The 25,675-nt window shown below is 41.4% G+C and overlaps 1 protein-coding gene across 1 annotated transcript in view; it reads right to left on the bottom strand.

Annotated features, from left to right (window-relative positions):
• Positions 1 to 302: 302 nt before the first annotated feature.
• LOC142490785 (stromelysin-1-like) overlaps positions 303 to 25,675 on the bottom strand; it is a 42,791-nt gene continuing 17,418 nt past the window's right edge. Inside the window, exons 7-16 of the mRNA XM_075593205.1 lie at positions 15,279 to 15,481; positions 9,963 to 10,192; positions 7,862 to 8,010; positions 7,649 to 7,774; positions 6,939 to 7,109; positions 5,530 to 5,761; positions 4,318 to 4,448; positions 3,469 to 3,628; positions 2,919 to 3,022; positions 303 to 934 (exon numbers count right to left, since the gene is read on the bottom strand). Of these exons, the coding sequence (XP_075449320.1) occupies positions 831 to 934; positions 2,919 to 3,022; positions 3,469 to 3,628; positions 4,318 to 4,448; positions 5,530 to 5,761; positions 6,939 to 7,109; positions 7,649 to 7,774; positions 7,862 to 8,010; positions 9,963 to 10,192; positions 15,279 to 15,481 (1,610 nt within the window). The 3' untranslated portion in view covers positions 303 to 830. The remainder of the gene's footprint in view (positions 935 to 2,918; positions 3,023 to 3,468; positions 3,629 to 4,317; positions 4,449 to 5,529; positions 5,762 to 6,938; positions 7,110 to 7,648; positions 7,775 to 7,861; positions 8,011 to 9,962; positions 10,193 to 15,278; positions 15,482 to 25,675) is intronic.

Raw genomic sequence — 25,675 nt, 5'->3', positions numbered from 1 at the left:
AGGATTTACTTTTCCTACTACAATTACTTTGTTCTGCTTTCCAATGATGCAAATAACAGTTCTATAGTCCAGAGCTCCAGCATACACTGTACAGTTTATATTCACATGGCATAATACCCGCATCTGTTCATTTCTGTCACTCTCTCAATGAAAGTAGAAAGCAGAATGATGATACCATAGAATAAGGGGTAAGTTATCAGGGAGGGTACCAGAATTAGAAGAGTACTCATTTATTTAATTTTAAAATATTATTATTATTATTATTTAATTAGTTGTAAAACAGAACCAATTCAACAGGTGGAAATATTTGAGTGCATATTTATTAAGCGGTGTTATACATATACAATAGGACATCTTACAGCTCAGTCTCATAAATGGGGTATAAGGCGTGTTCTCCCACTGGAAGTTGCCTTATGACATAGACAGTTAGTAAATATGGTCCAAAATATACAGTTTAAAAAACAAAAACAAAAAAACACCCTGTTCCTATAGTTTTACACTATTTATATATTGTGTAAGCAGGAAAGTTCCAAGATGTCCACGTAGGTAAGGAACCAGAAGAGCACAGCAAACCAAAAAGCAGGGACCAGGCAAAGAATCAGCTATTAAAAATGAGGTTTATTCATGTTGGACACACAACAGCATGCACAGGAGAAGGTGAGGTATCCCTCTGATATATATATAACCTGATATATTGTGTAATGCTGATTTGAGTAATACAGTATATGTATTATAATGCAATAACCAGGTGTAAATACATTTTTTGCTATATTACACAATTAAAGATTTCATGTTTGAAAAGCTGCATCCTCGCTGCTCAATGTGTTCCCTTATTTGCAGTTCAGCCAGCTATAATTAAGTAAGTTACGAACAATTCTTTCACCTTTGTAGTCATATTCAATTTGTTTGGCTCCATTAGAGAAGTAGAGGTAATCTGAAACATAAATGAGGTGTTGTATTAAAAAGGACAAGAGTCCACGCTCAATAACAATTGGAGCAGTTCTTCTTTCATAGGCCCCCATCTAATATTTAGTTCTAGGACCTAACTAAACGATCTTATTTATAAGGCCGCTATTCAATATTCTGTGAAGCCATATTCACTGAGCTGGAGAGTATGTTAGTCCCATTCACTTGAATGGAAATTAACTCTTCTCAGGCACAGGAAAAATGGCTTAATTCAGCATATTGAATATGGCCATCAGTTTAGAGAAATTATTATTTATGCTGCCCCAAATTTTCCATGGAATTGTGTTATTTATACTGAATTTCTTCTCCACTAATGAAAAAAAATCTAGTTGTAGTCATGTTAGTCTCATTGCAAAAGTACAAAAATCTTTTAAAATAACAAGTACTTCAGTATTGGGAAATACCTCTTTTATTTGGACTAAGAATTGATATTGTTTATTTAGAGGAAGCTGTTAAGAGTTCTAGTCTCTTCCTTATGTCAAACAACACCGAACTACTAAATAGTTAAATGTAGATGTTGTTAATAAACAGGACTGGTTAATAGGTCATGCTAGTGACCCTATTGTATCTAATGCAACTGCCAAGCCGTAGATTGATATTGAGCTTAAGTCAGTGCAAGACAGATAGGGCTAGTCCATGTCTTAATTAAGTACATACATACAGATGATATGTTTATATGTAGCATACAAAACACATACCATCTTGCTGAGGTGAGGACAGAGTATTTGTGGTCCCAGCTAGCCTGATGCATATATGATCAATCAATGGAACATGTTTGGTTTGTGGCTCGTGTGCACAGATTGGAATTTATTGAGTGCTACCCTGTGCCATAAGATCGTATAAGTAGCTGATCCAAACAAATCAGCTATACTGTACATCTAGACACTGATGGAATAATGCATATGAATACATAAGTGTAATGCTATTCGTTCAGTTGATAATACCCTCTTAATAGAAATCCTCCAAATAAGGACGGTAAAGTTGCCATAGAGCCATTGATGGTGGTCTGGACACTTGTTATTGTAGTGTCATGTGGCACTGCAATCGGTATTCTTTAATAAAAAACAATGAACAGCATAAAATCTGTCAAATCAGCGCTTTAAACTTTTTGAGCATGGTAACATGTATTTATATAGGCTCATAGTAAAAGTAAACCCCTTGACTTGAGTGCTGCTTAACATGGGGCTCTTTTGTTGCCTCTGCGAATTTTTTGTTCAACTTCAGATATCATTGACCCCAGAAGCACAAGTTGGTGTTAATCATCTGTAATGGCTAGTATGAATTTTCTGTCATGCCTGTCAGGGTGAAAAACACTCCAGCTACCTTTCAGCACCTGGTTAATCATTTACTGGAAGGAATACAGGGGTATGCCCTGGACCTATTTGGATCACATAGCTCTCCATAATAAGATGTAAGATGAGCACCTGGGACACATGGAAGTGGTGCTAGGTCGAATTAGGGATGCAACTCTCATCACTAAAACTCACTAAATGTCAGATCAGTGTGGCCAAAGTACTTTACCTGGGATACGAGAGGGAGGCGGACAGCTCAAGCCCGAACCAGATAAGGTAGTAGTGCAATCACCTGTCTTCCGTACACGTATCCACCTCATTGATGCAATCAGTAATTGCTTTTCGGCTTTGCTGTACAGCAGTCCCCCATCATGCTTTGGCACCATTTGTTTTCAATTGGTGTGATTAGTGTGTTTATAGGGCACTACGTGTTGTGTATATTGTATCTTGATAAAGATCCTAGTGAGGACAAAAATGTTGATCTTCCTCTCCTTTAAAACCTTTTATATTTTCGATTAAAGACCAGTGGAGTTCCATGCTTTCCCTATGATTTGCATTACGAATCCTTGCTGTGCTTGGTTCCAGCTGGATGTGCATCTGTGGCTTACTGCGGTATCGGGAGTGCTCCTGTTACAAACATTAACAGATTACAATTCTTACCATTATTCTGGAATGCGGCATCCACTTTTTCCCCAAATTGTGGAAAATAATCTTTAATCTTTCTGGGGGACTTGGAGTCCATTCTGTATCTTAAATGATCATATCTAAATAACAAATAGAAATATAACCCAATATGAATGACATCTCGCAGATAAAGGTTTATATAAATGCTTTTGTACAATGTAAATAAACATGTATCTCGGCTTGTCACTACTTAAACTACATAAAGACCTTTGTGACTAACAGCAAATGCAAATGTTTGGACTCAATAAATATCTGCTAAAGTACACCTGTGGTTTTTAAACATGCGATTAAAAAAACTGCTTACAAATTTACCTTTATGATTATTTTACTTGGTCAATGTGGACAATCCCATTGCATATAATAGAATATGAACCTGTTATAATGAAAAATAGCACTCAATGTTGGCGTTGTGGTTTTCTATTCTATTATATATAAGATTTTAGAGTGAACAGGTCAGTAAATCTTATTTTACATTTTTCTCTTGTGCATTGCCCTGTACATAAATTTAAATAGATTCACCACCAACCTCCAGTACTTATCTCCCACAAAGAATATTACTTTCATTTCTTCTTTGATGTAGAGCGCGGCATCTATTTTTTTAACTGAACTTGGAAATCCAAACTGTGAGATGTCTCGAGGGTATCCCCAAAGTGTTCTGAAGCCTCTCGTAACCCAATATTGCTGACCTAAGCAAAATAAACTTTTTAATATTAAGTCGGCAAATGAAAATATAACTTGTGGGCACATTCACATGTCTCAGACAGATCTGCAACCCTGCCTTTCATCATGATCTCTTGGGATATAGGGCTTCCACTGCAGCCAGGGATTCTGGGAAATGACAGGCAAATGAACACCTTGTCCATTATAACATAGACCCTTATACGCTTGTGCCTGCTATATTAAGTCAGCAATCTTACAATTTGTGTGAGAAACAAGAACGCTTCACTGCTGACATTTTTCTTCACTCTTATCTGCGTCTCAAGTCTTAATTTCTACACAATATATTTGTGGTTTAACAGACAGTGGGGCCTATTAAATTATAATAATGTTATACTTTCAGTTTATACATTTCCCACAGATATATTAACTCTAGCAAGAGTTGTTATACAAGATAATTAATCAAAGTGAAATTAACCTCTTAGAAAGGATAATTTTACTTCAATGTGTTATTGATGCATAAAATGTAACCCATGCACTGCTTTAGGGGGTGGGTCCAATGCATTGCATTGCAGTTCTGTAAGGGTTAAACTGATAATTAGTAGGTTTTACGAATATTTCCAGTGACTTTTAAACAGATATTCTGTACTGTACAGTTATTGCTGTTACCGTATGGTATCCGCTTGATGCCTGTTAGTGAATGTGAAGCATCGTATACCTCGAAATAAATAGACAACATCTCTGCCTGGAGTTTCATAAGCTGCATCAACTCTTCCCAGGTTTGGCCAAGCAGAATTAATGGAGATAGTTTCCACATTAGGCAGTCGCTTGCTTTTCCTCCAAAATATCCTTAGTGATAGAAAGGTTTACATGTTAATTAGCTTTCTAATGCTGTGGGAATATGAGCAGTTGAATTAGTAACATAATATTAATTAAAGTTACAGCTCTTCTGAAAGGTTTTTTTAACCACTGGAAATTTTAGATAAAATTAATTATAAAACACATTCATGTAATGGAATTTACCTGTACATAATTCACGTTTGTTATTATTTGTTAGTTATAGAATTCAAAGCCATTTTCACTTTGATAATAAAATTACATCTAAACTTGTTTCAAGTCAAAGTCCCCCCCCCCCCAAAAAAAACCAAATATACGAGTTATTTATTTTATTTATAAAAATGTTTTACCAGGAAGTAATACATTAAGAGTTACCTCTCGTTTTCAAGTATGTCCTGGGCACAGAGTTATGAAGACAGATATATGGTAACATTATGGGCCTCATGCAGAGAGCAGCGCTATTTGAAATCTCGCCATTTTCCCGTGAAAATCGCGCTAAAAACAGGTGAAAATGGCGAGCTAGGGAAAACGCGCCATTTTTTTAATTTTTTTTTTTAAACTCGCCTTTCTACCGGCGAGAACCTAAATCTCCCCTGTTGAAAAAATATCCCTATTCAGAAAGGCGCGATCGCCATCTAGTGGCTGATCGCGCCAATAACATGGAGAGAAATTCTCTATTTACCTCCGCCAAAAAAATTTGGCAAGAAGCTGGAGGTCGGCGGCTGGTGGGGGAGGAAAAAAAAAAAACGCGTTTTTTTTCAACACGTTTCAACAGCGCTCATATCGCTGGTTGAAACTCTCCATATGCAGAAAGGATTCTAAATGCAGTTTTCGGACCTTTCTGCATATGGAGAAAAAAACTCTCCATTAAAGCTTCTTTTTATTCCCCTCTCCAATTTTAAATAGCGCTGCTGTCTGCATGAGGCCCTAAGTGAGCAAGGTTATACATTATATACAAGTCTTCAGATAGAATATAAAAAAATATATACAAAGGCTTGTTAAATGTTACAACAAAAGTCTGTTTTAAGCATTATTAGAGTAACTTCCGTGATGACTACAATAGCATCACATTGAATAGAATAAGTGGTATTACCCATCTTTAAAAAAGAGCAAATGTCCTCTCATGCTGGTAACTGCATCAAACACTAATGCAGTGTCACATGGCGCTGGCAATGTCGGATTCCTGACTCCTGGATCATTTGGCGCCAGTGTTGGGATGGGAGGAGGTTTCCTGGGAGGCTGTGTTGGTTTTGGATGAGGCTTCTTTGGGGGCTGTGTTGGCTGAGGTTTGGGCTTGGGATTTGGCACAATGGGATTTCCTGCTCCTTTATTACAATGAAATAATCATAAAGCGGTTGAATACATCACAATCTTCAAACTACAGAGTATGTATAATTGTATTCATATAGCACAAACAGTGCATTGAGCGCTATTCAAAATGGCAGAACAAGGTAAACACTATACAACACTGGATTTAGTATCAGTAAATGTTTCATTAATTGCCTATTAGAAGTGGATTACAATGATGGCAAAATGTGCAGAAATTAGAGGATACAGTTTTAATTCAACTTTTAAATGTCAAGTTTGGAGATGTCCAAAACAATCCAAAATACAGCCAACTTATTATTATTATTTTTTTAAATTTGCCTTCTGTGCAAAATGTTTTGCCAAGCCTGAAATGTTAATAATATAGCAGAACTAGTCATAGACTTTGCAATTTCAGCGAAACATCGCCAGTCAGTGAGCGAAACATAGTGCATGGATCCTATTTATAGTTTCTGCATTAGGAAGATCTAAAAATATTAGGTAATTTTTAGGTAATTAAAATTACCATATTATGCGAAATTGCAAAGCACATGAACTTAATGCTTGGGGAATCTGTTGTTAACTGTGGTCGCAATTATTTTTTCAGCTGCGTAAATTTTATCTGCTTCACGACCCTGGGCAAAAGTTTTGCACATCTCTAGTCAAGTCCTGGTCTGCCCAGATAAATACCATATTACAGTAGAGGCAACGTTTATTCTAACATTTGCCGTAAACTAGCCGGGTTACATTCTGGGTATGTGCTGGGTATGTGCTGGGTATGTTCTGGGCTAGTTTGAGGCACGTTTAAGGCATTTCTGCATTGACTAATGACCCATAGGATTAACACAGCAGGGATCCCTGGCAGTCCAATTCAGTTTGAATGGCACTGCCAGGGACCCCCGCTGTTAATCTGATAGGCCATTAATCAATGCAGAAATGCTGGGGCTAGTTTAAGGAAAGTTTAAGGCATGTATTCAAAATGTACCTGGGTGTTTACTGTTTTTTGGGGGGAATTGCCACTGGTTTTTGTTCGAATAAGAGTTGCCTCTACTGTATGTACTAAATTAGAAGAAACCTGCAGTGCCGAAGAGCAGTGAAACATATTTTTAGACTGCTCTTATGATGTGAAAATGATACTGCTAATTACTATAAAATTAAAAGCACATTCTTAGCATTTAAATAAAATAGAAGCCATACCATATAGAGCCTGAATGCCTGTGACATCATCTGCAGAAAGCTTATATTGATTAGGAGTCACGTGTTTATTGATAGCAACTGTTGGGTACATCAAAGCACGTACATCCTTTGAATGTTCAAGTCCCAGTGAGTGACCAAATTCATGAGCAGCAACTAGAAATAGGTTAGCTCCTGAAAAGGAAAAATGTACTGTATATCATTCAAAATCATCTACTGTACTGGCAAACATAGTTCAAATGTCACGTAAGACATTTTGGGTAAAAATGATGGACATTAATTACAGTACTAAGAAAGAAAGCAACTTTTGGTCCAATCATTTGAATAATGGCATGTAATACGCTTTATGGCTTAGCACTGCTTAGTAAATACCTTTATTGGCTACATTATACACTAACACTTTCAGGGGGGGTCTGCATAGAAGAGCAATATGTTGCAGGCCTTCTAGCAGTGAAAGAGCAAAGGAGGTCTCTGAGTAATACTTTATTTGAGACCTATTTAAAAAACAAATCCAAAATAATATGTAATTTACTATGTACATTGCAGCTATGCAATGTATCTGTGAATCTTCTACAATAGTTCATAGATTCATTTTAGGTATTTTGATGCATTTTCCATTGATCTTCTAGATAATATGAAATACATCTTCCAGCCTTTTTTCCACTGTTGCCCTCATCCTTGTGATCAAACTGTATTTAAAAGGCTGTTACCACCTTGAGGTTCCAAGGTCCATGTTTCTTCCTCATCAAAGTGTGCGTCTCCTCCGATGCCATCACTAGGTGAAAATGCATGCGCCAAAACACCCAATGGTCCATCAAAGGCAAAAAAATCCCCATGAGCTATAAATGAAAATAAAAAATAAAATCCTTGATTATTTAAAGTCAAACTGTGAGTTCACCAAAGTTTAAAGCAATTAGCCTACATACCTTTTGAACCAAAAGAGACCATAATATCAGCCTGCCCACTCTTCAGTTCCACAAATTGTAAGGGTGTGACACCGCTCCAGAGCTTAAGAGCCTCTGCAATTGCATAGTTCACTGCAGGGACTGTCATATCGGGAGTGTAGTTGACAATTCTGTGAACATTCTTAGACTTAGTGACAACATCCCATACACTGCAGCTTAATACTCAATTGTAATATTTTCCACGTTGCAAATTAATATCATATTGACTGTATGCTTGATAATGTATGTTGTATATATTTTGGACCTATTTCTCTCATTTTCAGTGGTAAATACTAGTAAACAAAATTAGTACTATGTATATTGCATGGTAGCTAAAATGTATGTAACAAAGTCCCGAAGGTGTGCGCTCATATAGGAGAGGAAATAATGCATACTGAAAAGATAGCCAGCAGTCACAGGACTTTAAAAAAATTAAAAAGTTTACTTCAAAGAAATCGATGTTTCAGTCTTATCTTGACATGGTCCTGTCCTGTGCAGGACCGAAATGTTGATTTCTATGTCGAAGTAAACTTTTTTTTACTGTCATGGAACAGGAATACCCCTGTCTCCATTTTTGTTTTAAACCCCCTTTCATTGCAGCCCTGCTTGTCAGCTTATTAGAGCCAGCTGTATGTGTTTGGTTCTGCTCACAAACACAGTGCCAGTTCCCCTCTTCCAGCAGTATGCTGCATTAAGATGCAACATTTCTGCTACATGTTGCAACTTCCCCAGACACTCCTGTGAGTTGTCATGGCAGCCCCAGCTTTCCTCTCAAATGGGCTGGTCTGCTTTCTCCCCCTCTGTTCTGCCCACAGATGGTTTGTCCCCAGACCATTTTATCACCCAGTATATCACCCACCACTTTCTTTCCACCATTTTCCCTGGACTTGTGAGTACCTTGCTGTAATCCCTGTAATGGTGATGAAGAAGTATCTTTTCACCTCCCTTGAATACTGAGCACACACAGAGACACCTACACCTCTACACAAGAGACTGTACCTTATCCTGTTTTCCCTCAATAAAACTAAGAAAAGAAACAGATCTTGTCGTGCTTAGGAAAGAGGGCGAGTTGGCACTATCTGAGCTAAGTCATCCCCACGTGACCCTCTGGCTTCCAGAATATTTACCTTTTGCAAGTCCTGTGCGTGCTGGCTATTTATGGAATATGCATTATGTCCCCCCCATAAAAATTGTAGGACAAAAAGCATAAAAATAAAATAAATAGCAGCAATTTATCTATACTATATTTCTAAGTTTGTTAGTTTGTTTGTTTATTTGTGTGTCCGAAGCATCGAAATCTCACAAACGGCACAACGTAGCACAACAAAACTTTTACTGGACATTCTGCTGCGGATTTGTAGGTCAACGCAACTATTTTGAGCTTCCAATGTGACTCACCTCCCAAATTATGGACATTCTAAGTTTCCATCGGGTGTCCTGCAAAAATGTTAGAGCAGGAGCGGGGGGCGTGGCTACTAAGGGAGGGGGCTTGTCCTTGGCTGGATCAGAGCTGTGTGTGTGTCTCTGTGTGTGTGTGTGATGTGAGATGAGCAGGGGAGATGTGCCAGTAGGGGGGGGAGGGGGAAAATGTGCCAGCTAGCGGGGGGAAATATACCAGGGGGGGGCGGGGAGATGTGCCGGCAGCGAGGGGAGATGCGGCAGCAGCGAGAGGAGATGTTCCGGCAGCGGGGGGAGATGTACCAGTGGGGGGAGGGGAACGGGGAGATGTACCAGTGGGGGGAGGGGGACGGGGAGATGTTCCGGCAGCGGGGGGGTGGGGGAGTCAGGGAGATGTGCCGGCAATGTGCGGGGGGGTGGGGCAGGGAGATGTGCCGGCAGTGAGGGGATATGCGGCAGCAGCGAGGGGAGATGTGCCGGTAATGGGGGGAGAGGGAGGCGGGGAGATCTGGCAGCAGCGAGGGGAGATGTGCCAGTAATGGGGGGAGAGGGAGGCGGGGAGATCTGGCAGCAGCAAGGGGAGATGTGCCGGCAGCTCCTCGGGTGAAGCCGGGTACAAAAGTTAGTTTAAAATAAGTTAAAACTAGTTTTGTAGGAGAATAAATTAACTACTATACTAAGTTACCTGTAGGTGAGCGTTGTTTTCTGCCACTTAGGTTGTCTATCAAAGTGACTGTATTTTTGCACATCTGGAACACCACATCTTGGTTTGTATATAATTTCCATAGTTGCATTGTCTATTTTGCCAGTGATATTAAGACCAAAAAATTCTTGCATTGCCTTAATTTTTTCTTGCATTGGATTAGTCAACCATCTAAAAACGGCAACATCTTCATAGAACTGATTAACATATTGCTGTTGAAATATATATTAGTGTTATTATTTTTTTTTATTTGACAGTATAATCTTACTAAGATGAAACATCTAAAAAAACCTATAATAATTATTTTAATAGACAAAGATGAGAGTTTTCCATGGATAAAATAAGTGTCTAGAGATTTAAAAAAAATTGTACAGGTCTTCAAGTTTATACTCAAAAGGTTTGTACAATATAACTTTCCTTTAGAAGAATTAACATTTTCATCCATTACAAAATTTCCCAAACCTAGTCAGAGATTGTTTATTTGGGCGGCTGTTGGATTGTTTACTCATGCTAACTTAATTTCACCGTCTTTTGGAATGTTGACCACATGATCAATTAGAGTTGTGATTGCTTGCTTGCAACCTGCCCCCCCGTGAGGTGAATAAAAGTTAAGGGTTGACTACAGCCTCTCCCTAGAAAATAAGCATTTATAGTATGACACTGTACGTAACAAGACAACCAATGGTAAAAGTGGACATTCTTCACTTCTAGAGTGGGATACTCGCCACTGAAATGATTTATCTGTTTCCCTTAATGCACTATAATTTCATCTTTTAAAAACGTTCATTTTGGCCCACTAAAAGTATCACAACCTGCAGCAAATCTATACTTCTCAAGGACTTATACGCCTACTACAACCTTTACCTTTTCAGTGCTGGAGGTTTTACTGCATCTAAGTTCCACAGAACCCGACATTTTTTGTCATTAGATCACTTCAGCAGAAATAACATGATGACCACTCCCTTCCCCCCATCTGACGGAAATGTAACTGGAGAGGGCTCCACTTATGTTTTGATCTGATCTTTCCCATTGGAAATGTCTTCCTAGTCAGCTCTTGAAAAACTAGCATTTTCCCATGATGTACTTGGTACATCAATTAGGCCATTGGCTTGCCAGGGACCCATGACTAAAGACGTGCAATATTTTTGCCCACACATTCTAGTGTAACCTCCTCCTAAAGTGTTACAAACATGGCTGTTGTATGCTAGGCCCTACCCTGGGTTGCTATGGGTATCCAGACATTACTCAGGGGTATTCAAGCAGGAGGAACTATTCTAGAAGGTTATGTTCCAGGAGGACATGATGAGAGGAGCAAAGGGGCGAGGAGCTCAGTAATGTTTCCAAAGTAATAGTATAGACCAGGCCCCCCCTGTTAATTGTGTTGTAGATAGGGTATCCTAGGTCATTAAGTTAGGATACCTGAAAGAAGGAATGGAATCCAGGATAAGTACTAAAAATGATTATAGCATGCCACAGAGGGCATAAGGAAAGATGGCTCCCGTGTGCCAGCGCATCAGCTCTAACCACGGATCAGAACTAATATTCCTCATCAATCTGTCTAAAATTGGCGGTTCCCAAACAGACTTAAGGTATTGGGTCAAGTAGAGAAAGACCCGCCAGGATTCCCGTAGGGTCCCGAAATAATCGGATTAATACAGATGTTGGTTCCAAAGTGACAAGGGGTCAGAGCAACTAAGTCCAACTACCTTAATTGAAGTGTTAAGAGTGGGCACTAATGTAAGAACTGTATTCATTTATGTCTGCTATAAAATACAGTCTAACGTTAATAACGTGCACTGTATGAGTGGTCCTTGTCCACGGGGACAAAATATGACTGTTGTACTGCAAAAGTTCGTGGTCTTGGTACCTCATCGCCCAGCCACCTGAATCCAGCCCCTGAGTCAAGGTAATGCATGCGGAGTAGACATATAATACACACAGATGTAATCTCCCTAGAAGCCGGGCAGGGAGGGTCACACTAGCATTGAAAAACGTGCAATTTTTTATTAATTTGATGAAAATCTAAACTGATAGATCCTCAGAAGTTCACAATTTTTTTACGTTCCGTTATCTCAATTAAACGTATCAATACCCGTAACACATATCCCCAATGGTGTTTAGCACAACAATGTCCTTGCATTTCCCTTAAAAATAATCGATCCTTAAATTTTAATGGACCATAGGCTTAGGCTTGAACATCCTTAATTTATTTTAATTGTATATTAATATAAATAAAACATTAATATTATTGACGTATGTATGGATGTACATTATTGTACACCAATATGTTATACAGTCATTATTACAGTATATACCATATCATTAAGTGAAAAGTTAACAAGTGTAAAAAGGATAAATTTGTATTACTATAAAAAGATTCTCATTAGATTTTTGTAACACATCTGTTAATAACGTTACCTTAATAATGCGTCTTAAAGTTTGACCAAAGCACTTGTGCAGTACATTGGAAAACACAGGTAACGTAACGATGGTGGTTTTGCTAACGGACTTTATTTATGCATATTATTAGCTTTGAAGATCCCCATTAAATTAAGGAAACATAATGTCTGTTACCAAATTATACCGTTATTTGGCCTCATTAACGCACTTGTGAGGATCTACCACTAAAGTTTTCAAACAATTTGCCATGAAAAGTGTCCACAGCCTGGAACGTGCATTTTGCTACTCCACTCTTCTGTACAACCTACATTTTGTCATTTCTGTGATTTAAATTATTTTGAATTGAAAATTTCAACTTTGTCAATTTTGCACAAACTTTTTAAGTTTAAAAATTCTTGCAAACATTTATGAATTTTTATTTTTCCCCGGAAAGTTTGAGCAAAACACAGGCAAAGTGAATTTTGTCAAGTTTGTTATAAGGGCACTGAAAATCTTAAAGTCCAAACACACTAAACAAAAAATCAGCATCAACATGCATATGTTGCAGGCTTATAACGCTTTGGCCAAAGGGTTTAACTAAATGATCCTTATTCATGACAATGTTTAGTGTTAGGACCTGCAAATTTGGTTATGCCTTGATGTTGGCTTGCAGACCTATAACGCTTTGGCCGGAGGGTTTAACTAAACGACCCTTATTTATGAGAATATTATTATTGAAGTATTTAACTATATACTTATTACTATATATTTTGTCAAATTGGATGTAGCATTGAGCTTCTCTGCCTTTTGTTGTATACATTTGGCCATGCTCATTAGCACTCCTTTTGACATAAATATATATATACCGTATATATGACCGTGCTGCACGCTAGCAGTCTATCTATGACACTAACAGCATACATTGTTCCTTCATCCAGGCTCTTTTTGCAACATAAGCTGCTAGGACAATAATGCATTTAAATGGATGCATGCCATTATTTGGCTTATTGGATAATATGTTTCCAGGACACAAATGAACTCAGAGAGACACAACAAGGCAAGCAGTGGCACTAGTTTAATTGTTCAGCTATGTATGCCTTTACTGTGGGACATCTATGTCTACATTCAGTTCTACATGACAATGTTGGAAGTCCATCCCTACTATTGTATATATTATAACATATCAGTGTTCAATGTATCCTTATGGCACATCGTCAATATGTATGCTGTATTGTTCCCCCCACACACTGACACAATTGTTTATGTGGGTTGCCCTACTCTAACCACATACCTGGATATGTTTATTGCGTATTTGCTCCACATGTCAGATGCTATTTGTTCCCTGCAATGTCTTTATCCCATTGGGATTACTAGCAATACTCGCAGCGCATCTATTATGTTACTATGTATCAGCAGCAGCTTACTTCGCTCATGCGCACTGTTTTCAAGATGGCGCTGCTATGGAACCTGTTGCCTAGCAACGCTATGTCCCTACAGAGTAAGCATGGCAGAGGAATAGCGCCGCTTATACAAAATTCCCTACTGGTAAGCTTGCGCATGAGCATAGCCCCTAAGATTGCTGCCGCTTTACTTCAACTAAAGGTTTTGTCACGCATGCGTGATAGCAAGGGGACCTCTCCTCTGGATGAATTCACATTGCGCATGCACACCATGGCCTTCGGTTCCAAGATGGCGACCGCACAGATTCAAAATGGCGACATCTACAGATTAGTATTTTTCAATTAGACAAGTCTGAAAGGTATTTGGGCTTTTAATTTTTTGGTGATTGTGATTGTGTTTTGTGTTAATCAACACTTATGCACCTGAGGGTGGGGGAATATTAGTATGGGCATTTCATTCCTTCACTGCACCACCCTGATTTGTGTCTTACTTTTCTACACTATATGTTCTACAATTCAAAACCTGAGTGTTGTCTGCTGATTCCAGTGCGAACGGTATCGTATGTTTTTATATATGGGTGTTGGAGTTCTGAGCTTGCTGGGAATGTGTGTTTCTTAATTTCAAAATGCATATGCCTCTTGGGTAACCAACACACATGGAAATCAGGTGAATATCTCAATGTATTTTTACCGGTAATCTATTTAAAAAATAAATGATTGTGCCCCTTACATGTATAATAAAAATCATGATAGCTATTTTGTGTTCCAAATGTTTGTATGGCACTAATAATAATAATAATAATAATAATAATAATAATAATAATAATAGCAATACTAATCATGTTTACCATTTTGTTATTTTGGATGGTGAGATCTATTTCTTTAATTTTAATATGTTATGATTTGTTATTGTATATTGGGCAGAGAATCTAATAAAAATAATTTTGAAAAAAATGCCCTGCTCCCTATTTGATGAATCAGGTATAGATCCATCACTATAGTTTTCATCTGCGTTTGTACTGCACCAATTCAGGGTGTTTTAATGCAGATGAGACATGGAAATGGATGGAGGAAGTTATCTTCTAATCTAACCTCAAAAGGTTGCCAAGGTTCACAGTCTGGAAAGAGAAGAGTGAAAGTCTGCCTCACCCTGTCCTACAACAGATCTGAGCTCTCTGGAGATAACTGTCAGTCACTAACACAATAAATATGACATCATCCCTCAGTGATTCAAGCAATCACTGCATTACACCTTTAGTGCCATATTTTGTATGCTTAGACCTGGCTTATGTTAACGTTCAGGGTGTCCAATAGTGTGGCAGAAATGCTAGTTTTGTAGCAAATTAGTAAGCACTTAAGTATTAAATGTTACTTTCTAATCAAAATTACTTTCCATATTTAAGAGAAGCTGCCCAAAAAGATTAGAACAAAATAAAGCAAAACAAAAGTTTTCTCGAGCACATCAAAGAAGGAACTAAAAGAAAAGACCCTCGTATTCTGTCTTAAAGAAAATCATTACCTGAGCTTTTTCCAATTCATCCTGTGTTATTTCTTCTGAAATTGATGACAAGTCAACAGCCACAGATGTTACCCACTCTGCAGATTCATCGATTTCTGCTGGCAGGGGCACAAGGTTAACGATATACACTTTTACCAGGAGGATTTGAATGAAGAACCAGAAAAGAACCATCTTGCAGTATTCCTTGTGTCTGTTTGTTCCAACTTTTCAGCTTTGCCTTTTTACTATTGTTTATCTTAGCGATAACCTCTAGCGTGCTGTTGCAAAATCCAACATGTAAACACAATCATGGCTTTTGTTTAGAAGTTTTCAGGCCATTTGTGTTGGCACATGTTTAAAATGCTGAGGACCCCAGGTCAACATTCTTTTTGTCAATATGCATAAAACAACAAAAGCACGCTGAGTAATTACCTTACTGGTACTAATGTAGAAAGGATTAAGCAGTTTCCCTCATATTGTATTACATGAGGAGGCTTGTACAAAAAGTCTTCTTAATGCTTACATGGCATAGAATAGGCAGAGATAGAAAACACTTATTTCTGCAGGATATCTCCCTGAACTAATTTCATAAAGCATGGATAAAAAATACTGAATTAAAGTTTCACTATCATTGCTGGGCTGGAAAAAAAATGTTTTTGGCACTAGTTTTGAAACAGCTTATCCAACTCTCTTTTTGGCATATTTATGCTATGTTCATATCCAGACATACCAAAGCATGTAAAACATGGTCTTGGATCAACTAACATAGCTACCAGGGACTGAAACGGAAAAGACGTTCCCCAGGGCTAGGTTTATAAGGTTAGTCAGCCCATTGGGAGGCATTTCAAGTGAATAAACCCTTAAATGTTACATTTCATAAGGTATCACACCTACATTCCATAAGCAATGGGAAACTATTATGATTTGCAGTACTTTAAACAAGTTATCACAGCCTTTCTAACTGACATTAGAATTGTTAACTATTTATTGCGTGCAATATATCAAACCTTTAGAAACATAGAAATTGATTAGAATCACTTAGCAGATCTAGTCAACCCGTTCTTCTTTTTGTTGTGAAACATCAAAGCCTACTGGATGTCAGTCTTCCTAGACATCCTGCTCCCAGCCACAGTTCCTTTGTCTGTCCACCGGGTGTGCTGCTGTTTCTATCTGCTCTGGGGTTCCTCTATCTGTCTGTCTCCTCTTGTTGCTCCTGTCCTCTGTCATAGTTTCCTGTTTCTCCCTTGCCTTTGTTTTGTGTCCTGACTCCTTATGCCCATGCCCATGCTTCTGCTGCTGTTCCTTGTTGAGTCCTGATTCATATTAAAGGCCCTTGCTAGTTTTCTGGATTGTCCCTGTTTGTTTCCTGCTTGTAAGTTCCTGGTCTCCGTTCCTGCTCCCTAGTCTCAGTTCCTACCCTGTCCCTGCCTTCCTGCTGCCAACCCCTCTCTGGACCCCGATGATCCTTGCTTGCCGCCTGACACCGAACCCTGTCTGTGACCCCGACGATCCTGCTTGCCGCCTGCCACAGAACCCTGTCTGTGACCCCGACGATCCTGCTTGCCGCCTGCCACCGACCTCAGCCCGTGACCCCAACAATCCTTGCCTCCCCTGTGGTTCTGGCCACCGAGGTCCTACCTGCTCCTGGAATCCCCGTAACACTGGATCATGTTTGTTTTCATATTTAGCATTTAAATCCCACGCATTTGCACCTTACTTCATTAGCATTCACCACCTCTGTTGAGGAGCTAATACAAAAATCCACCACTCTTTCCATCAATAAGTACTTTCTCACATTTCCCCTGAGCCTCACACCCTCCAGTTTCTGAGCATGATCTCTTGTAGCATTCATCTACAGTATACTATATGTTTCCCTCCTGAACTTTATTAAATGGTATTGTGTGGGGGAAAGAGGGTATTGAATGTGAGGAGGGGTGGGGGGGGGGGGGTATTGTACCCCCCACAGGATGTTAATTAACAGGTTTGAGCGCAGTTGAAGAGGGGTCTTCTTTCTTTTTGTTTTCCCTCTTGCTTTCACCTGTGAGTGCAGCGCCGGCTGCAGACTGTTTTCTCTCTCCACTCCAATAAGGCTGATGATGTCATTGGAGAAGAGGAGGGATTTCTTAAAGAGACACAGCCTCTTTCAAGTAAACTTGCTGCCAACTACCACACATCTGATTCTTCCAGCTCTACCACTGCCTGCACCCCACTTATCCTCCAGCTCTATTACTGCCTGCACCCCACTTATCCTCCAGCTCTATTACTGCCTGCACCCCACTTATCCTCCAGCTCTATTACTGCCTGCACCACACTTATCCTCCAGCTCTATTACTGCCTGCACCCTAATGTAACCCACCTGCTTTACCCATTAGACCAGATCTTCTGGGGGGGGTGGGGCGCAGCACTTACAGACACCCCAATCTCTTCCCCACAACATTTAAACTACATGCCGGGGGACCGCACAAGCCTCAAGTCCCTTACGTTGTCTCCAGTGGCTTCACATGATGTTGTGACATTAGAAAATGCCAGAGAAAGGGAAGGGGAGGAGAGACCATGAGCAGGCGGGGGGGAAGAGCAGGCAGGGGGGCGCAGACAAAAAAGTGTGCACCCACGCCTTAAACCAGGAGTGTGCAAACTTTTCTTGCTGCGGCCCCCTGCCTGCTCTCCTCCGTTCTTGCCCCCTCCCCTACCTCAGCGGCATCAAATGGCGTTGCGAGATCATATGGACTGACATCATATGACCCCGCGGCGTCAATTGCCGCCGCGTTGCCATGGGGACGCATCCTGAGACAGCTGGTTCTCTGTAAGTAGAGGTTGCAGAGGCCTCACGCGGCCCCCCAGCATTTCATTTAAATGCCTTGGGGAAGAGCACTGGACCTCTGCAAGCGCCTGCACACCCCCCAAAAATTCTTAGTGAGCGTGCCCCCCAGTTTGCGCACCCCTGTCTTAGTCCAGTCCTACCCCTCCTTATCTACCCTTAGAATGCCTTTTCTCCTCCTGCTTTGGCTGTCAGACCACCTCTGCCCTCCTACTCTACCCCTCACACCACCTCTGCCCTCCTGCTCTACCCCTCACACCACCTCTTCCCCCCTGCTCTACCCTTCACACCACCTCTGCCCTCCTGCTCTACTCCTCACACCACCTCTGCCCTCCTGCTCTACCCCTTGCACCACCTCTGCCCTCCTGCTCTACCCTCACACCACTTCTGCCATCCTGCTCTATCTGCCCTCCTGCTCTACCCCTCACACTCTGCCCTCCTGCTCTACCCCTTGCACCCCCTCTGCCATCCTGCTCTACCCCTCACACACCTCTGCCATCCTGTTCTAACCCTCACACCACCTCTGCCCTCCTGCTCTACCCCTTGGGTAGCGGCAAAAAGAAAAAAAGCAGGGCACTGCAGTAAAGTTAAAGGTATGGAAGCAAGTTATTCTAAAAAATTTTTTTTTTATGAAGCATAATGCAGACAAAGGTGAAAAAAATCCCCTGATGCGTTTCCCACCGTGTCTGGCCTTTACTGTACCTTTGTTAAAGCACCTGATGTATTCACCTTTGTCTGTTTGCATTATGCTCAATAATTTTTTTTAGAACAACGCGTCCAGCAATTTAACTTTACTGCAGTGCTCTGCTTTTTTCTTTATTGCTGCTACCGGTTGAACCAACAAGCCAGAAGCACGTTCGGATGAACTGTCAACAATTCTGACAGGAAGGGTACAGTGAGTACTCCAATACTTCTGCATACAGAGTTGGATTGATTTGCTAATTATTACAGAACTCAAGCCATTGTGGGATCAGATTTATCCAGACCTTATCTAGTGTGAGATTGTGAGGAAGGAGACAGAGCTCACCAGTGACCCTGCCGAGTGTGGAGCTGCTGGTTTTGAGTATCCTTCATCCTGTCTCCCTCTCCCCAGTTTTCAAGTGAAAGGTAGAGCACATATATATGCGAATATGTACTTAGATCACGGATCTTCATTACCATTATCATCTACCCTCTACCACACAGAGCTCTATCAAATTCAAGGGTTATATAATAGTTAATAGTTAAAATGTACTAGAGTACAGAGGTTTTGGAGGCACCATTATAGGGATTAATTTCACCACCAACCTGTGCTCTACCCCTCTGACCACCAATGCCCCTCCTGCTCTGCCTCTCAGACCACCTCGGCCCTCCTGCTATACACCACACACACACAGTGGCGACAAAAAGTTTTTGAACCTCTTGGTATTTTCACATATTTCAAACCTATTTTAGATCTTAATCTAAATCCTAACAGTAGATAAAAGATGACGTGATCAAACAAATAAAACAAAAACATGATATTTTTTCAACATTTATTTATCCACGAATGATTCAACATTCAATATCCTTGTGTGAAAAAGTATGTGAACCTCTAGATCCAGTACCTGGTGGCACCCCCTTGAGCAGCAATGACTTCAACTAAGCATTTCCTGTAACTGCTGGTCAGTCTCTTACATCGGTTTTGAGGTATTTTGGCCCGTTTTTCCTTACTGAACTGCTTCATCCCATGAGCCACTTTCTGTTCAGCTTCAGCTAATGGATGGATGCCCTGACATTCTCCTCTAGAATCTTCTGATACAATGCAGAATTCATGGCTGTGTCAATGATGGCAAGCCATCCAGGTCCTGAGGCAGCAAAGCAGCCCCAAACCATCACACTCCCACCACCATGCTTGACGGTTGGGATAAGGATCTTTTGTTTGAACACAGTGTTTGGTTTTCGCCAAACACAACGTTTCTCATTGGGGCCAAACAGTTCTACCTTTTACTCATCTATCCAGAGAACATTGTTCCAGAAGTCTTGTGGATCATCTACAGTATGTGCTCTTTGCAAACTTCAGACGGGCAGCAATATTCTTTTTAGAGAACAGTGGTTTCCTCTGGCTATCCTTCCATGAACACCATTCTTGTTCAGTCTTTTTCTGATAGTTGAGACATGAACACTCACATTAGCTAAAGCGAGAGTGGCCTGCAGATCCTTGGATGTTAGTCTGAGGTTCTTTGTGACTTCCTGGATGAGATTTTGGTAGGATGACTGCTCCTGGGTAGAGTGACTGCGGTCTTGAACTTTCTACATTTGTAGATTATCTGTCTGACAGAGGATTGGTTGAGCCCCAAATCCTTAGAAATATTTTTTTTACCCCTTTTTTAGACTGATGAACATCAACAACTGTTTTTTGGAGGTCCTCAGAGATTTCGTTTCACCGTGGCATGACATATTTCAACACACCTGTATGGTCAAGACCACACTTACAAAGTTTTTTAAAACTTTTCTATTGGGTGGGGCCTCACAAACTTGCACCTGAAGATCTACCTAATTATTTAAACACCTGATTCTAATTATCCCCTTTAATTTCACTTACTTTTGAACATACCCTGACTCTTAATTGTATGTCTAATTCATACATCATTTTGTTTCAAAAGACATGAAATTGGTTAGTATAAACCTTTTTGGATATTTAAGAAAAGACTGGTTTTGATTAAAGAAGGTTATCGTGGAAAAACGATGGCATTTCCATAATTATCATTGGGGTCCACTAGTGGCAAAAAAAGTATATGTATATATATTGGGGCTATAGTTCTTTCTCCTCCTGTACAATAATCCCTGGTAAGGGCAGGTTTGCCAATAGTAATCATGAGTTTTCCCCACACACATCTATGCTGTGCAGTAAGGTAGTGAAGATAGTGTCATCAGGCTCTGTGTCCAATTACAGTGACACATGAGTGGTGCCTATTGGAGTTACTTATTGCATAGCATTTCCTGAATTTAGTAGTTCCTCTCCACCCTTGAGAGAGGCTAGTCGATCCCAGCAAGCTGCCAGGGCTCTGGCAGGCTTTGTGGCCCTCCCTCTGGGAGCGGTGAGGGAGACTATTCCTTTTACTCAACCAGGGAGTAAGAGAAGAGCAAGGACAGCTTCTAGGGCCCTGACTAGGAGTGGTGTCCAGGGACTTCCTTCGGGTGGCAACCCTGTGATGAGTGGCTAAGTGACCGGGCTGCATGATGGGCAGTCTGCCAGTGAAGGAGGAAATAAAGTATATCTTTGCTAAAGAACCCTTCTCGTCTGGAGTAATTCAGGGAGGAGTTGCACAAAGAGGTTCTCCCTCAGAGATTCCTCCCTACTACACTGGGGATCTGTTGGGGATGGAGGCGCAGTACCAAGAGTGAGTATGACTCAGCCATACCTCGAAAGCCAGTCCTGATATCATCCCCCATACCACCGCGGAAGACTCAGAGCCCCCTGTTGCCAGCAGGTTTGCACCACAAACACTCAAGTAACCAGTACACAATTTCCCCTAGGGTACCTGACATGAGATTGGGGGGGAGGGGTGGGGGGGGAAACAGGGTTACATTTGGAGGCGCTGCTGAGATCATATGTGTAAGATCAATAGGACAGGCTTTCAGCGAAGCAAAGCTGATAGAGAGAATGTATGCTTTCAGGGCAAGTGCTGAGGAAGGAAGCCTAGTGGTAGTCAGGAGCCTGCCCACTCGCAAAGCACACCCAGGATGCCCCTGAGGGGTGAGATAGATCTGGAGACAAGGGCTATAGCTGTTCTAGAGTCACTTTCAGGCAGATAGTTGTATGATACCTAAGGGGGTAGCCTGGTTAACTTGGGTCAGGAACTTCTGGTAGGGTCTGTGCTATGTGTAGCCAACAGTAGGTGACATTCTAGGTGCTTAAGGGCAGATCCTAAGTGCTTCTAGCCAGTAACCAGACTATTAGCCACAGAGCACTTGTACTGGACTGTTATCATGTGCAGTATACAGCAGAAAGAGTTTAGCCTAGCCTGAGGTACATTGAAGTTACACCATGGCAGAGGTACATACACTGCAGATACATTAAGAAAGTGTGCCCTTACCACATCAGAAGGGCTGTGCAAGCTGGAATACCTTATTTCACCAAGATGGCGACTGCCCAGCAAGGGAGCACCATACGTGAAAGAGGCGAAATTAAATGGAGGCTATGTTTGATGTTGCACCGCACGGTGCGGAGAATCCAAAATGGCAGTTCGCAACCTGCAAAATGCAGAGTCGACCTTTGCAAGTAAGCTATGGAATGGTGCGAAAGCCATAGCGGCGCCCTTTTTGTCCTGCATGGATCTTCTGGGTTCACTAGAGGGAGCAGACAGTGAAAGCTCTCTGACGTCATCACGACGTCATCAAAGTCAATCCAACACCATCCACCTTGAAGATCCGGAACAGGTAACAAAATTATTTTTTCTTTTATTTTCCATTACCTTCTTATATCTTCTTCTGTCATTATTTCTTCCTTTTCTTTAATCTTCTGTCTTCAACTGCCAATCCAACCCCATGGTAAGTCCCAACGGATGTTTTCTCGTCGTCTTCTTCCGGTTAAATGAGGCGTCCAGACCATATACTGGGCCTGTGACTTTACATTTTCAGGTCAGATGGTACAGCTCCAATCTGATTGGATACTGTATCGTGCCCGTCTCTTTTTTATGTTAAGGGTGTGACGTCATCTCCAAGGAAGGGTTGTCACATCCTTAAAATCACATGGCTATATCACATGGTATTATAGCCAATTGGATTGAAAACAATCCCATTGGTTGCTGTACAAAGTGATAGGTCACATTAGTTCAAAAGGATGTGACGTCATCCCTTAAAGTCCTGTTAATAACCGCTAAAGTTATTAAGGGGTTAGGGGTCATTAGATTGTATTTTTTTCTTGTATTCTTTCTGGCAACAGAGGACATGGTGTATGCTGATGAAGATGCCCTTCATGATGGCAGGGGTAAGTAGAAAGGTCTATTTACTTTATTTATGCTGGATGGCTAATGTTTTATTTAATAATGGGCAAATTAGCTTTTATCAATATCTAGATAATAGTTATTTTGCCCATTAATGTACTGTATGTGTTGAGGGGGGAGGGAGTGGGGTGTATTTATTTACATGTATTGCAAAAAAAAAATTGCCACAGGATTGGTACCACTGGCCAGTGGGGACCCACGGGGACACCCGCAGGGGCAACCTGAGGGCCCCCACACACAACCATGGGGGCCACCTGAGGAAACCCGGACACCCACGTGGACCACCTGAGGACCCACGAACATGGGCGGGAACCACCCGAGGGCCCCCAGACACCCATGGGGACCATCTGTGGACTCCCAGACACCTGCAGGGACCACCGAGGGCCCCCAGACACCTGCAGGGACAACTCAAGGGCCCCCACACACACCCAGACACCCCTGAGGGCCCCAAGACACCCACAGGAACAACCAGAGGGCCCCCAACACCCACAGGGACCACCGAGAACCCCCAGACCCCCGGGGGACCACACGAGGGCCGCCAGACAACCGTGGAGACCACATGAGTACACCCAAACACACACGGGGACCATTGGGATTCAATTATGTGGGGGTAGGAAAGGTGTTGTTGAATGTCAGCAGTGACTCCACTTGCGTCCAGATGATTGCGTTCACTCTCAGGCTGCTGGACTCATCTGGGCTCTTTTTCTTTGAAGCTGGTTTAAACTGCTGGGCTCAGCTGGGTTTATTGCAGCCGTCCACTCAGATAGTGAGAGTGAGGAAAAAGGAAACTAAAGATACCATAGCTTCAGGCAAAATCTGTTGGGTGGAGAAACGTAGCAGAGGAGCAGAGGAGCAGAGGAGCAGAGGATCTTGGAACTTCACACAGATCAGCCTGACTATCTTGAATCTAGGCTCGCGAGATAGACTTGAGTCCACGTGACGCAGAAGCTTACTTGGGCACCGGGTGTGAAGACCGCAGGGCGGGGTTCCCAGACAGGAGGACAGAAAATAGACTTGATAATCACTGTGAAGTGCTATCCCTGCCTTCTTAAAACCTACACATTGTGAGTACATTGTGTATTTTACTGTGTTCATTTTTATTAAAACTTGTTGCGCTATGGTACAGTAGCGTTTGTTTCCTTTTTCATCACTCTCACCATCTGAGCGGACGACTGCAGTAGTTTAAACATGCGTCAAAGAAAAAAAGCCCAGCGGTGCCCAGCAGTCTGCTCCAGTTACAAGAGTCCAGCAGCCTGGGAGTGAACGCAATCATATAGACTCAAGTGGAGTCACTGCTTACATTCAACAACTATCCTCTAAGTGCAATAGTCTCAGCAAGACTTTCTCCTACATTTACAGACGACACTATGCCTTGTGTCTTTCTCTCCCATGCACTTAAGGTTTTTTTATTTTCTATACAAATACTTTAGTTTGAGTCTTTAAAAAACACCTTTTGGAAATAACTTTTTTCTGTTCATTATTTCTAGGCAGTACTCTTCAGCAGTTATTTACTACACTACAGTACATTCACTAGAATCTAGAGGTGAGTTGGATTATTTTTGTTCTAGTTTGTAGTAATTCCAATTCAGTATGTGTCCGGTAGATGGTGCACAAGTACTTAACATGTGTTTCTATACAGTATACAATATAACATGTCCCTTTAATCCCATTGCAACCAGCCCCTCTACCACCACTGTTTAGGCTGAGTCCCCGCTGACGTTGAGCGCGCTCATGCTTGGAGAACACTCCAAGCAGGAGCGCCGGGTGTCCTGCATTTAAGCGCGGGCGAGGGGGAGGGGGAGGGGCATTGCGGGTAGTTGAGCGCCCTGGAAAGTTATTATTTTTGTTTACATAAGCGCCGAGCGTGGGTGAGCGTGTGTGCCCGCGCACGAGCGCGCACGCACCGCGTGAGCGGGGACTGACATATCTATATATATAGATATATGTAAGTAACCACCGCAACCGCCGCCCGCTCAGTGCGCTCAGCCTTAGAACTGTCTAGAAACACCACACCCAGAATGCACACAATACAGCAGCATGCCAAGTGAGGGTGTTATCGGTGGGTGGTGGGTATTGTGGTGTGTGAGTGTTATGGTGGGTTATGAGGGTGGTGGTTGGGTTTTGGGGTAGGTGAGGGTGTTATCGGTGTTTTGAGGGTGGTTGGTGTCTTTTCTTTCTTATTTACAGGTGTCATTTTTCGTGTAATAGGTGCATGTTTTTGTGATGTTGGCAGGTGCTAGTCTACACTGTATTAACATTTGTACTGTACTGTACACCTGAGGATGAAGTTCAATTGCACTGGGTATCTGACTCTCCTCCAAATCACAAATTACACCTAGTCCGGTAGTGTACTGTAGTACTGTATCCTGTATGTTGTATTGTATTGTATGGCTTTAGTTATATAGCGCCATTATTGTACATAGCGCTTCACAGTAGTAATACATTGTGTAATCAAATAAATAACAGATAATATAAATAACAGATCATGGGAATAAGCACTTTAGACATAAAAGTAACATTAAGGAAGAGGAGTCCCTGCCCCGAGGAGCTTACAGTCTAATTGGTAGGTAGGGAGAACGTACAGAGACAGTAGGAGGGAGTTCTGGTAAGTGTGTCTGCAGGGGGCCAAGCTT

Source organism: Ascaphus truei, chromosome 3 (genome assembly GCF_040206685.1).
Source record: "Ascaphus truei isolate aAscTru1 chromosome 3, aAscTru1.hap1, whole genome shotgun sequence".
Taxonomy (NCBI): Eukaryota; Metazoa; Chordata; class Amphibia; order Anura; family Ascaphidae; genus Ascaphus; species Ascaphus truei.
Note: the sequence above shows the minus strand (reverse complement) of the source record. Positions and strands in the feature narration are given on the sequence as shown.